The sequence below is a fragment of the Moschus berezovskii genome, chromosome 24 (genome assembly GCF_049115385.1).
Source record: "Moschus berezovskii isolate FMDL1 chromosome 24, NW_MosBer_1.0, whole genome shotgun sequence".
Classification (NCBI taxonomy): domain Eukaryota; kingdom Metazoa; phylum Chordata; class Mammalia; order Artiodactyla; family Moschidae; genus Moschus; species Moschus berezovskii.
In genome coordinates, this window is record NC_142483.1 from 5,381,893 (window position 1) to 5,395,323 (window position 13,431).

The following is a 13,431-nucleotide window of genomic DNA, read 5'->3' on the forward strand; positions in this document are numbered from 1 at the left end:
CTTCCAGGAAGCCATCCATCCATCCCCTCCTTCTCTGATCCTGAGCATAGTTATTTTAGAGTGTTTCCAAGACCAACAATCACAGCCCTTGGAGGACAGGCAGCTCTCCAAAGGCAGGGGCATGCCTCCTCCTCCTGACTGCACTACAACCTTGCCACCACACACAGGCTGTGCCAGCAGCTGCCGCAGAGCGCATCCCCGAGGCATGTGAGCCACACAACGTGCTGCACTGCAACCCGGACACCTGTGTGGCCACATCGTGCCACATGGGGATCACATTCTACATTGCCCCCTTTCCCCTCCTGCCCCCTGGCCTCAGAGTAACCCAGGTCAGGAGAGGAGAAAGATAAGATGATTCTGAGCACAACCCAGATGTGGGAAAGCCTGGTGTCACCTCCGAAATGACTAATTTGCGTTTCAGAGGTTGTGTGTGTGGGTTCAGCTGCTCAGTCCGTGTTTGACTCCTTGTGACCTCATGGACTGTAGCCCACCAGGCTCCTCTGTCCAGGGCATCCTCCAGGCAAGAGTACTGGAGTGGGTTGCCATGCCCTCCTCCAGGGGATCTTCCCGACCCAGGCATCGAATCCGCGTCTCCTGCACTGGCAGGCGTGCTCTTTACCACCGCGCCCCCGGGAAGCCCTCCAGAGGCGACAGCTGTGAACTGAAAGCGGCTCTCATCTCATCACAAGACGCCTGCTGTGGCCACAGCCAATGCGGAGAGCTGCTCGATGCTCACACCGATGGCGCTCTTCAGACCCGGCGTTTCTCCCTTTCGAGTCCCAGTACAGTGGGGTTCGGGGAGGAGGGTTTAGGGAGACCCAAACCTGCCGCAGGTGGGGAGGGGTGCAACGGGTGAGGAGGTTCTGCCAAATGCTGTCTCCAAGGCTCAAACGCCAAGTCCCGGGAGAAGCCACTTTCAAACGCCAGAGCTTGCCTCTGGGCGCTGACGAGTCAGCGGCTCATAGGTTGTATCTGCCACCACTCTACGACAATAGAAGAATATTCTTCACTCGGGTGAGATGAGGACATCAAGGACAGACTTGAGGAGAGAAAAGAAATCAGAAAAGGACAAGACCAGGCTGAGAGGGAGGTAAAAGGACGCGGAGCAGCTGGCAAACGCTTCTACAGGCAGACGTGGTTCTACACGTAGACACGGCCTCATGAAGTGACTAGAGAACTAGAGAAGGATGCGCTGATCGCATCCAGTACCCTCCCTCCTAGCGTCCAGATGTCCTGGGTGTGCGAATGCCAGGCCGAAGCCTTGCTGTGAGAGCAGAGGAAACTGAAGCATGAGAACTCAAGCAGCTGCGAGGACATTAGCCCTCGTGTGCGCTCACTAGTGAGTTTCAGAGAAGAATTTTTCAAGGCTTAAGTGCCACTCGGGGAGGTGGCCAGAGGAAAGAACTTAAAATGTGACAGTGGGAGGGTAAGCCATTCCAGTAGTTTCTCCAGGCTCAAGTTCCACTTGCAGAAAGAGGTGGCTCAGAGGAGGACTGGAAAGAGCCCTAGACTTGGAAACTATAGAGTTTAATCCAAATACTGCGCCTGGACATGTATGAGTTTAGTTTGCTGTGATGCTATTGCTGTGAAATGTCCAGAGCAGCCAAATCCATAGAGACAGACAACAGAGTCATGGTTGCCCAGCGCAGGGGAAAGGCAGAAGGGAGGGGTGGGGAGTGACCGCTAAGGGTACAGGGCTTCCGTTTGGGGTGACGAAAATGTGCGGGGTGGCGGCTGCACCTCATGAATATACTAAGAAGTACTGAATAGTGCATTTTAAATGGGTAAATTCTATGGTACGTAAAGTGAATTGAAGTCTCTCAGTCGTGTCCGATTCTTCGTGACCCCATGGACTGTATCCTACCAGGCTCCTCTGTCCATGGGATTTTCCAGGCAAGAGTACCTGAATGGGCTGCCATTTCCTTCTCCAGATCTTCCCGACCCAGGGGTAGAACCCGGGTCTCCTGCATTGTAGGCAGACGCTTTACCGTCTGGGCCACCAGGGAAGTCCACATGGTACGTAAAGTATACCTCAATAAAGCTGTTTTAGAAAACTAGAATGAGACATCTTCCCCATGTCCGACAGCCTGAAGTGAACTCTGCCCAGTTAGTGAACACACTAACCCGAGTCAGGGAAAACATCAGATCCGACAAAGGCCTGCAGCCTGGCACATTTTCTTTGGATACCAGGCCCCCCACATCGCTCAGCCTCACAGTGATGAGTCAGGAAAGTATGAGGGCTGTCATGGAAGCTCCTGGGCAAAAGCAGGCATGTGGCCAGATCCTCCAGAGCAGACAGGTGGTGGGGGAGGCTGGGACGGAAAGAATCTGGAGAAGCCTTCGCCAAGTGTGCACAGTCTCATCTGCCCGTGGGGAGCTCTGGCATCTAAGTCACACTCAGTCTAGGGGCCTGGCTGCATGATCTCCTGCTTTCTGTAACCATCTCCAAGCTTCTGTTCATCACGTCCCCTATTGGGATCCATGGGTGCCTTTCCACCAGCCATGCCACTTCCCATTTTGACAGCCAGGCCCTCAGACTGCTTGCAATTGATGCCAACGGCTATCTGAGCAGACAGTCCATGTCCGACCTGAGTGAAGTGCTGGCAAGATGGTGGAGAGTAAGAGGGCCTGTGCCCTGCACAGATGATCTAGCAAATGAGCCGCATTTCCTCAGCTACTGTTTGTAAGGTCTGTGAACGCAAGGGTAATGCCTTCCAGTTATCTTATCAAGCCCAACCTGAAGCTTAGAAAAGGAAAATACGTCATCACTAATTAGGTAAATGTTGGGATTCCCTAGTGGTCCAGTGATTAAGAATCTGCCTTGCAATGCAGGGGACAACCGTTCAGTCCCTGGTCCAGGAAGATCCCACATACCACGGCGCGGTTAAGCCTGTGAGCCGCAACAACTGAGTCCACATGTCCTACAGGCCGCGCTCCACAGCAGTGATAAGCCTGCGGGCTGCGTCCAGAGAGTGGCCCCCGCCCCGCCACAACCAGAGAAAGTCTGTGCAGCAGTGGAGACTCAGCACAGCCAGAAATGAAAAACGAATTAACTAAAAACTATTCTGAAAAGATGCTATGTATTTTAAAAATAAATAACTAGGTAAATGTTCCTCAAAGGAAAGGAATTTTTTTTTTTCTAACCAGCTTTAAATCTGTACAGAGACTGTCCACCAAAGTCTATCTTTCTCTCTTTATACAGAAGTAACGCTCTGAGGCTTGGAGCTCGGCACCACGTCCCAGTCTCCCCTGCAAGACGGTGAGGCCTCGGCCCCGCCTGATGGAACATGGGTCGGGTGAGACATGCCCCGCAACCCCACGCTCACCCAGACCATCAAGGGTCTTTAAGAGAGCTGGGTGTGTCTCCTCAGATTTTCACTTTGGTTCTCCTGCGCCTCCTCTCTCTCGCCACCGGAAGGTGACAATTCCACTCTCAGCAGTACACAAAGGCAAGCCCTTCAGGATGATGGAACCACAAGACAGAAAAAGACTGGACCGCCTCCACCCCCGACCCCCACCTGGACTACTAAGTGGGTAAGAAACAGACTCCCTCTGTGTTAGGGCCCTTACATATCGGGGGCTGGTTCATCAGCATGCCAGCCTAAGACAGCTCGCTCCAGGGCAGGACAGTCAGTGCCGGATCAAATCAGTCAAGTGCGACTGATAATTCAGCCGAAACAAGGTAGATAACGGGATCCTGTGATGCCAACTGCTGGCAGAGACTCATCCAGCTTCCGGGATCTCAGAGTGAGAGGGCTTCTCTGGCGCTGTGCAAAGCTGAGGTACACCTGGCGTCTACAGATGAGGACTCGGGCCGCTAGCTCTCCAAACTGCGTCTTATGTTTCTCTGGACGCCCAGGGCCCAGAACGTTCTATCCTCAAGACCCAGCGGAAGCGATCAATAAGCATTTCTGAACCAACTATCAGCCCCCCACGTTTGCTCCAGCACTGCATACCCTGTGATGCTAATACCTGTCTTCCACTTCCATGCAGAGCTCCTCCAGAGTCCCCTGTTTGCTTAAGTCTTTGTATTTCTACCACCTACACGTCTGCACACAAGAAACATTTGGTGTTTGGTGAATAAATGCACAGAGGTTTTCCCTATAAACCCACGCAGATGCTCAGCAATAAATGCAAAGAAAGAACAATCATGACAGAAACAATTTCGATACAAAGACCTCGTTTCTCTGGAGGAGCTCCAAGTGCTTTCAGTAAACTTCCTGACTGTCTCAGTCTGCTCGGGCAGAAGTTGTACCACACCACAGACTGGGGTGCCAAACAACAGACGTTTATCCCTCATGGCTCTGGAAGCTGGAAGTTCAAGCTCAAAGCGCCAACTCCTGGCAAAGAGCTTCTTCCGCTTCAGCTGTGTCCTCGCAGGTAGAGGGGGTAAGCGAGGTCTCTGGGGTCCCTATCACTAACCCCATGCATGAGAGCCCTGCCCTCACCACCTCCCAAAGGCCCACTTCTTCAGACTGTAACCTTGGGCCCTGGGTTTTCAACATATGTGCTTTTGAAGAACACCAACATTTAGACCATGGCACCAACCATCCTAAGAAAGGGGGGCATCAGAAAATCACAGACTTTTACAAAACCGTTAAATAAAAAAAAAAAGAAAGGAAGAAAATCAGACTTTTAAAACTGAAAGGAACATTTAGAAGCTGGGAGCTGCAGATGAGGAAACTGAAGCTGAGAAAATGAAAAAGACTCATTCCAGGTAAGGCAGTTAATCAGGGGCAGATTCAAGCCGTCAAGCTTCCAATCCAGGACTCCCATGTCGTAATTCTTGCTCATCTCCCCCAGTGCCTACCACAGAGCCTCACGCACGGTGAATATTCAACAGCTAACTGACAAATAATGACCAAGAAAATCGAGCCATCTGGGTGAAAACCATAGCCATGGGATCACAGACTTTATCTCCTTCACCTAAAATTTCTGGATTGTAAGGTTTAAGAAACCTGAATTTTGCAACAAGATCAAGCCTAACTTCTGTGAATAGTTTTTTTTTTTCTACAATTAATTGTGCCAAAGAATTAAATTACTGAAACTCAAAAAATAATGAGCTTTCATCTAGTGTCAGAAGAAACAGGAGCCGGTTTCCCTGGTAGCTCAGTGGATAAGAATCCGCCTGCCAATGCAGGAGACACGGGTTCGACCCCTGATCTGGGACGATGCCACATGCTGCAGAGCAACTAAGCCCTAAGCCCGTGAGCCACAACTACTGAGTCTGTGCTCTACAGCCCAAAGGCTGCAACTACCGAAGCCCATGCAACCTAGAGCCTGTGCTCCGCGAAGCCCACACACCACAACCAGAGAGGAGCCCCCATTTGCCACAACTAGAGAAAAGCCCACACGGCAACGAAGACCCAGTACAGCCATAAATAAATCAATCAAATTATACATTAAAAACAGAAGAACAGACAGGAGTGAGGGCAGCTGAGGAGACCCCTCCAGGTTACACTAAAACTACACTACCCATTTATTAGCCTCAGACAATTTAAGACTGTACACTGAATGCACTGTCCTCATTATCTTGTGATTGCTCCAAAAGTAAGTCAGTCTTTGCCGACGCAGGAGAGAGATGACTAGGATTTTTTGCTTCGTCGCACAATCACAAGGATTTATTATGGAGCAAGACAGCTCTGAAGGGAACAAGAAACATCAAAACATATCTTTTAAAGGTACAAAGACTAAAATCATTTTCGATTCAAGTTGTGCAATTTAGTTTCACAATTTGATTGTGACACAGGAATAAAATGTATTGACTTTTGAAGAGATTTTTTGTTTTCAAATTCCAGGGAGACTTTATTTGAAATACCCTAATCTTTGACTAATCCAGTCCCATCACTCCATGGCAAACAGATGGGGAAATGATGGAAGTAGTGACAGACTTTATTTTTGGGGGCTCCAAAATCACTGCAGATGGTCACTGCAGCCATGAAATTAAAAGATGCCTGCTCTTTGGAAGAAAAGCTATGACCAACCTAGACAGCTTATTAAAAAGCAGAGACATTACTTTGCTGACAAAGGTCCATAAAGTCAAAGCTATGGTTTTTCCAGTGGTCATGTATGGATGTGAGAGTTGGACTGTAACGTAGGCTGAGTGATGAAGAATTGATGCTTTTGAAATGTGGTGCTGGAGAAGACTCTTGAGAGTCCACTGAACTGCAAGGAGATCACATCAGTCAATCCTCAAGGAAACGAACCCTGAATATTCACTGGAAGGACTGATGCTGAAGCTGGAGCCCCAATACTTTGGCCACCTGATGAGAAGACCCGACTCCTTAGAAAAGGCCATGATGCTGGGCAAACTGAGGGCAGGAGGAGAAGGGGACAGAGGACGAGATGGTTGGGTGGCATCAGCGACTCAATGGACATGAGTTTGAGCAAGCTCCGGGAGATGGTGAAGGACAGGGAGGCCTGGCGCACTGCGGTCCAAGGGCTTGCAAAGAGTCGGACAGGACTGAGCGACTGAACGACAACAGTAAACCTTTAACTGTCTCCATACTCAGGTGGTCGTTACAAACACCTCTTCATGTTCCCCCATCCCCCACCCTCACAAAGCGAACCCACGAGGGAACAGAAAAAGATGCCCCCCTCCTGGAGGCCTGTAATCCTCCAGCTCTCAGTTACCTTAAAGCCTCTCAACAGGCGCAGAACTTAGTTTCTCACACAACCCAGTCAACGATTCCAGCGACCCAAGCACTGAACTCTAGCCTTTCTGATTCTGCCGCTGTTGACCCTCTTTGCTTCCTGAAAACTTCATCTCTGGTTCTTCTCCTCCAGCAAGTCACGTCTGTTTGGCGAGTTCTGTGTCTCTGCCCTCCCTGCTCAGGTCCGGCTCCTGTCACTGCCCTTCCTTCTCCTCACGCTACAGCCTCTTCCTCTCTTACAGCCTCAGGATCTCTACGTGGACGACCCACCCTCCCGGGAGCCAGTGCCTCCTGGACGTTTCTACTGGACTCTGTCATCTCTAACTCAACATGTCCTAAACCAAATTTACCTCCTCCCCAGACTGCATCCAGCTCCTGGCTTCTTGGTCTCTACACAAAATGAGAAATTGCCCCCAGGTCGCTTTACTCTCACCCCTGCTTCCTAAACTTAGCCATGTCTAAATGACTTGGGTGCGTCACTGCACTTTTGGACTCGTGGTTTCCTCCCCTGTGAAAGAGAAGAAAACCACACCTGGCAGGTCTGAAAGGATTATCTCTAGAAAATAAGTCAGTAATTAAGTCAATAAATGTGTTTCTTCTCTCCAGCAACTCCCCACGGGCCCCAATTAGTCAAAGAAACCTCTGTGAGGACATTATGTCACGTCTCCTTGTACATCCCTACAATGCCTTGCACAGTAACTTGTATACAGAAGTAGTCTAATAAATGCTCACTGCTGCACCTAATAGGCTCTGATAAATACATGCTGAGAAAATGAACCAGACAGTCGAGCACCCAGCACTTGTCTCCATGCCATGGGAGGGACAACAGAACCATGAGACACTAGCCCTGCTCGCCGGAAGCTTCTGTGGGTCGCCCCGCAGCCCACTATGATGAAAGTTAAGAACCCTCATTCCGTGCAAAAATCAGCATTCTCTATTTTAGATCTCGATCAAAAAATACTCACATGTCGAAAGCACTGAACTCCAACGTTAAGCGAGCTGGCAGCCCCGCAGAGTCACCTGGAAGGAAGCATTTACACATTCAATCACGAGTTGGTCACAGCAGCCTTTGCAACAAAAACATTTGTGGATCACTCTCTTATGGTGAAGCCCAAAGGGCCCCATCCAATTTCCAGCCACCCAAGCTGAACAAGGACTCAGCAGCAGATGACGGCTTTTGTGAATCCAAGGTATTTGTCAAGAATTTTAACGCAAAGATTCACTGGGGACAGTGTTTCCAATGCCCTTCCCCAGCAATACTCAGTAATGGGTGTTAACTCTTTCGATTAATACGCTGGGTTCTCCCTTTCTCCTCCCAATAAGGAGAAAAGAAGTGAACACAGCTGAAAAAGTCAGGAAGTGAAGCAGAAACCAGGGGATAGCATTAATGGCAAAAGTCAAGGACACCCCATTCTGAAGGAGAGCTGACCCTACACTGGGCAGAGAAGGCAAGAGAAGAATGGAGCTTCCTATCGCCTACCATTGTAGTAATAACCCTTAATGTCCTTGGGAGCTTCGTCTAGCCGGTACTCATTCAGCTTCTTCTGGGTCAACTCATGCCAGAAGCCAACATCCAAGGCGCTGCTGAAGGGGGCAAACTGCAATCTGGAGAGGCTGGGGTCCCCCATAGCTGCCGCCATTCGTTATCACCTGCTAGAAACAAAACACAGCGACAATGCACGGAATACGGTGAGAAAGGACATTCGTAATCACACTAAAAACAGAGAAACAGAATGTGACCAGAAGACACAGTGGGTCCTACACACTGTGCCTTCATTGCCCAGTGGAAAAACAGACTCTTGTGCTGGTGGCCTGGGGCCCACACTATGAGAAACACTGGTATAGAACACCCTCTCCTGCTTGGTTTTGCAGGGTTTTTCATCACTCCTTTCTCCTCTCTCCCTCCACAACACAGCTGGCATTCTCCTTCTACTGCTGGCTTTTGAAAGCTGCCGTGCTCAGCCCTTTCCTCCATCTAAAAGCTTTCCCCAAAGCAAAGTTTTCATTTGTGTAAAAACACCCATTTCCATCTAGATGCCAATGAATCCCAGGATGGTATTTCTAGTGCTAACCTCCAACCGTATATTAAAGTGTCTTCTAAAAGCTGGAATTGAATTTCTCACAGGCATCTTCAGCTTGACAAATCGAAAACTGAATATTCCTTTCACTAAAATTCTGTCCATTTTCCTTTATGTCCTAGTTTATTAAACAGCACCATCATATAGTCACGAAGAAACCTCAGAGTCATCTTCAATTCTCCTCTCTCTCACATCCAATAAACCACTCCATGCTAGAGGATCAACAGTCCTCTGCCACGAGATGAAAGTGGCAGTTAGGAAGTATTGGCCAGGGCCAGGCACTGCGGCAGGGGTGGGCGCCTGCATTAGCTCCTCCCCAAAGCCCTAAGAAGTGTCAGTTCCGGAGGGTCCTCAGTGTCAGACACTGAGGTTCAGAGACGTAAGAATCAACACCCCAGCAGAACAGTGGTACAAACAGATCTCATCTGAAATCCTCCGTGAGATGGGACATCAGACCCCTGCACACACTTCACAATCAACTGTAAGTTAGTCTTAAAAGTCGACAGTAACTCATTTTGATGACCTGCTAAGGTCACCAAGATGTTGACGTACCAAGGATGGTAGTTCGCCGCGCTCCCCTGTTCATGGAATTCTCCAGGCAAGAATACTGGAGTGGGCAGCCAGTCCCTTCTCCAGGGCATCAAAGGTCACCAAGATGAAATTTTACCAGTGCCAAAGACAAAAGAGAAAATTCTATTCCATACAGCACTTGAGCAGCCAGGAAAAAGAAGAGGAACACAGAAGAGAATGGACTAGAAAGTAATCTGCATAAGAGGCACATCATTGGGATTTCCCTGGTGGTCCAGTGGCTAAGACTCCAAGCTCCCAGTGCAGGGTACCTCAAGGGAACTGGGCCAGGAACGAGATCCCACACACCACAAATGAGATCCAGCACAGCCAAATAAATAATACTAAAACAAATCAGAGGCCCAGGCTTCACTTCTGACATATTTGGTCTTTGAGAAATTCTGAACAGAACCCAAGAGCCCATTTCACAAGAGGATGTGGTTGGTGTCCAGCCGCTGAAGTGTTGACTTACTGGCTAGGGCAATGGAAAGGTCTTAAGCAACACCAGCAACGGGTGATTAGGGAGCTGCTGGAAACACCTAAACAGGATACTCGAGTAAAAAGGTATCGCCTAGCAACCTATACATCTATGTCACACTGTCCCTAAACTAGAAGGGAAGACTTGACGTAACGATCAGGAGGGAATCCTGGAGGAGGAAGAAGTGAGTCCCAGGTGCAAAGTCATTCATGTGGAACCAACCTAGACACAAACAGTACCTGCGTCCTCAAAAGTCAGGCTTGCCCGTGTAACCCTGAATGGTACAGAAGAGACCTGAGGCCTCGGCTCAGCTTACAAAGTTGAAAGCTTTTTTCCATTGATCTTCAACGTTTTATTCAGGATGTGAAACCCAAGAGTTTCACACAAGACGGGATTGCATCACTTCCAGTGAAAGAGGAAAGGCTTTGAGGACTTGAAACTGTAATGAACAAGAACCCCAGCAGTAGAAGAAACCCAGTGGTAACCAAAATATCCAGTGAGGAGTTAGCTGAAATAATGTAGATGCATGTCAAGCAATACGAACCTTCTGCATCTACCACCCAAACTTACCAATTTAAGGCTTTTTCTAGAAATAAAACTAAGTCACACTCAGCAACTTAAACAAGAGCTCAGAAAACATCACTCTGTGGTACTTTCCAGAAGTTCCTGTCCAAATGGACCTAACCATTGTGTTAGTGCCGTTCTTCACCCCACAGGACGTGTGTGAGAGTGGCTGCCTCCCAGGAGAGAAGTTCCAGGGGCCAGAGACAGGGCCGTGCACAGACGTATTTTCACTGCACGTCCTTTTTGCCTTTTGAGCTCTGTCACTGCTCCTTTCTCCTGGGTCCTGGTGCACACATGGTTTGCGCCCTCCCAGGCCTGGGGAAGTTCTGGCGGCTCTACGGTGGGGTTCATGGCAACCTCCTCCAAGAGGGCTTGTGCCACATCAGGTCTGCTGCCCCCAGCGCCCCTGCCCCTGTGGCAGGCCGCTGCTGGCCCGTGCCCCCACAGGAGACACTCAGACACGGTTCTGGCTCAGTCTCTGTGGGGTCTCTGGGCCCTGGTTTGCACAAGGTTTGTTTGAGCCTCTGAGTGTCTCTGACGGGTATGGGGTTTGATTCTAAATTCGATCTCGCCCCTCCTACTGTCTTGCTGGGGCTTCTCCTTTGCCCTCGGATGTGGGGCATCTTTTTTTGGTGGGATCCAACATCTCCCGCTCGACGGTTGTCCAGTAGCAAGTTGCTGTTCTGGAGTTCTCGCAGGACAACATGAGTGCGTGTCCTTCTACCCCGCCATCTTGGCAAAGCACACAAGGTTCAGCACACGTGACATACTTTGTAAACATGACGAATATTCATTCACATGGGTAATAAAATACAGATCTGTAGGCCCCGAGACCGAACCAGAGACATCCCTGTTAGCGCCTCTCTGACTGACGCCGGTTCACACCTTTGCCCGCATCCTCTGAGTAAGATTACTTTACCAGTTGGAAGTCCTTCTAATCGTGTCAGTTCTTACACCTCCATCTGGTCTACCGTGCTGCCGGGAGGAGCCTTGTCAGAGACCGTGCAGAGGCCTCCTCAGCCTGCTGCCTATCTGTGGTTCTTCCGTCACCGCAGCAGAAGTGCAGTAACTCTGTCATGCCGTGTTCCTGGGGAGGCCACGGTGGCCTCTGTGGACACTCAGGGTGGCTGCGCACAGCTGTGCAGGTTGTACACTGCACGTGGGGCCACACCTGAGGGGGCTCTGTTTAGATCATAGGCGTCAAGGCCTTATTTTGTAATGACGGTTTTCTGGCAGAGAAGGGCAAAGATGTCTTGAGCTAACTTAATATATTACAGTAGTTTTCTCAGAAAAGGAGGTAAAATGTTTTGAGGAAGTGGTACAGTTTTCTTACTGTACAGAGGTGCCGTGTGAACAAGAATGGCCTGTGTGACGCCTCCCCTGGGAGCAGAGTCTCTGTCCGGTGGCCTGCAGAATCCATCTATATTCTCATCTTTGGAAATTATTTTTGAAAACCTGAAACCAAGTGATAGCTTGGCCCAGTTTTTCAGCACCTCTCATCTTCCAGAACTCTTTAAAGATCACCAGAAATGAAAATGAAGACTGTTACTCAGACGCAATCCTTCATACCTCAGCCAGCTTTTAGGAAACTGTTATGGATTTTGGTTGTTGGCTGATCTGAGGGCTCCTCCGTGGTTTAGGTAAACCCCGTGGCTGTCACTCAGGTACAGGCTGGAGCAGGTTGACACGGCTGCTGGGTGGATGTAGCGCAGAGGCCCAGAAAGTGGGCGCGGTGCCCACCCCGCTCCTCGCGTGACCTCTTTGACTGCCTCCCTGCCCGTGTTCTCTCAGCCTCCACTCTCTCACAGGCTTGCCATACCCCACAGTACTGGTGTCCAGGGCATCCTTTCTCAAATCTGAGGCCAAACGAGTGAGCAGATCACATGAGAAGTTTGAGGTTATTACAGCAGGGAAAACAAAATGAAGCCAAAGAAGAACAGGTCCCAGAAGGAACTGTGGAGACTAAAGGTTACAGTCTGCAGCCTGTGGAGGCGATTGCCGGCTCCCCCGCTGACCTCCCGAAGAAGCAAGTCATGTGAATCCTCCAGGGCAGAGGTGACCCAAGGAGGCGAGAGGGACAACCCGACCTTACGAGCAATTACCCTGCCTGCTCACATCAGCTGTCAGCGCCTAATAGTACTGTCGCCAAAAAAGGCATTTGGGGTGACTTGGTGGCTTGCAGAGACATCATCAGTTTGGCTTGGGGAACATCTTGACTCTGATGCTGTTTTTAAAAGAAATTGAGGCTTTTGTACCAGCTGGTTCCCCTGTAGGAGTCCTGAGTTTTCATCTTCTGGTAAAACCTACTCTTTCTTCTAAGTTTGGAAATTTGTGCCCGCCTCCTTTTTGGAAGGGAAAGCTTTTTAAAAACTTCCTTCTTTAACAGCCTGGCAAATGACTTCCAAACTCATGAAGTTGCCGAAGAATCATTACCCAGCAAAACGGGCATCAGCTCCATATGCCAGAGGGGCCCCCTCCCCCTCCTGGTGGTCTCCACTGCCTGCTTACCCATCGGCAGCAAAGCACAGACTCGGTTTGTCAACGGGACTTGGTCATGTGGCTCGATGCTCATTTTAATGACTGCCAGAGCTCGCAAGCCCCGCTCTCTGCTCTCCATTTTTTTGGCCCAGAGATGGTGCCTCAGGGCCAAATTGTGGTGATGGTGGCACTTCTGCTAACTGAATGGCCCCGCGTGGCCTCCGAGAAACTGAACACAGAGCGCTCCCAACCTGTCAGCATTCGCCTCTCTGGACTTCCCCTGGATGACCTATAGCAGGAGACCATCGTTTCCTTGTAATGAAACCTCTGCCGTGCCTGCAGAGCTTGGCTGAGGGAGAGAGACTTAGCGAGGGCTGCTCGAGGCGCGGGAAGATCTGGTGGTGAGTGCGTGGGGAAGGGCGACGCATCTGGCTGGTGGCGGGGGAGGGTGAGGCGAGAAGCCCGAAGAAGAGCAGCTGCCCTGGACTGGCGGCTGACTCTAAGCCAGACACCGGAAGAGGCGCGGCGCACGCTTTCCCATTTAGCCCTCCCAGCAGCCTTGCGGGTTGGGTATGATTATCTGCAGATGATGAGAAGGAGGCACATGGCACGA

At 50.0% G+C, this 13,431-nt stretch overlaps 1 protein-coding gene across 12 annotated transcripts in view; it reads right to left on the minus strand.

Moving 5' to 3' along the window:
* The window catches only part of ATG7 (autophagy related 7), a 259,273-nt gene that overhangs the window by 236,288 nt on the left and 9,554 nt on the right, over positions 1–13,431 (minus strand). For 8 of the 12 annotated variants that reach the window (XM_055413573.2, XM_088831925.1, XM_088831919.1 and 5 more), the window contains 2 exons: positions 8,134–8,306; positions 7,619–7,673 (listed from right to left, as the gene is read on the minus strand). In XM_055413573.2, the coding sequence (XP_055269548.2) occupies positions 7,619–7,673; positions 8,134–8,293 (215 nt within the window). In that variant the 5' untranslated portion in view covers positions 8,294–8,306. The remainder of the gene's footprint in view (positions 1–7,618; positions 7,674–8,133; positions 8,307–13,431) is intronic. The other 4 variants (XM_088831920.1, XM_088831921.1, XM_088831924.1 and 1 more) reach the window with 1 other exon arrangement.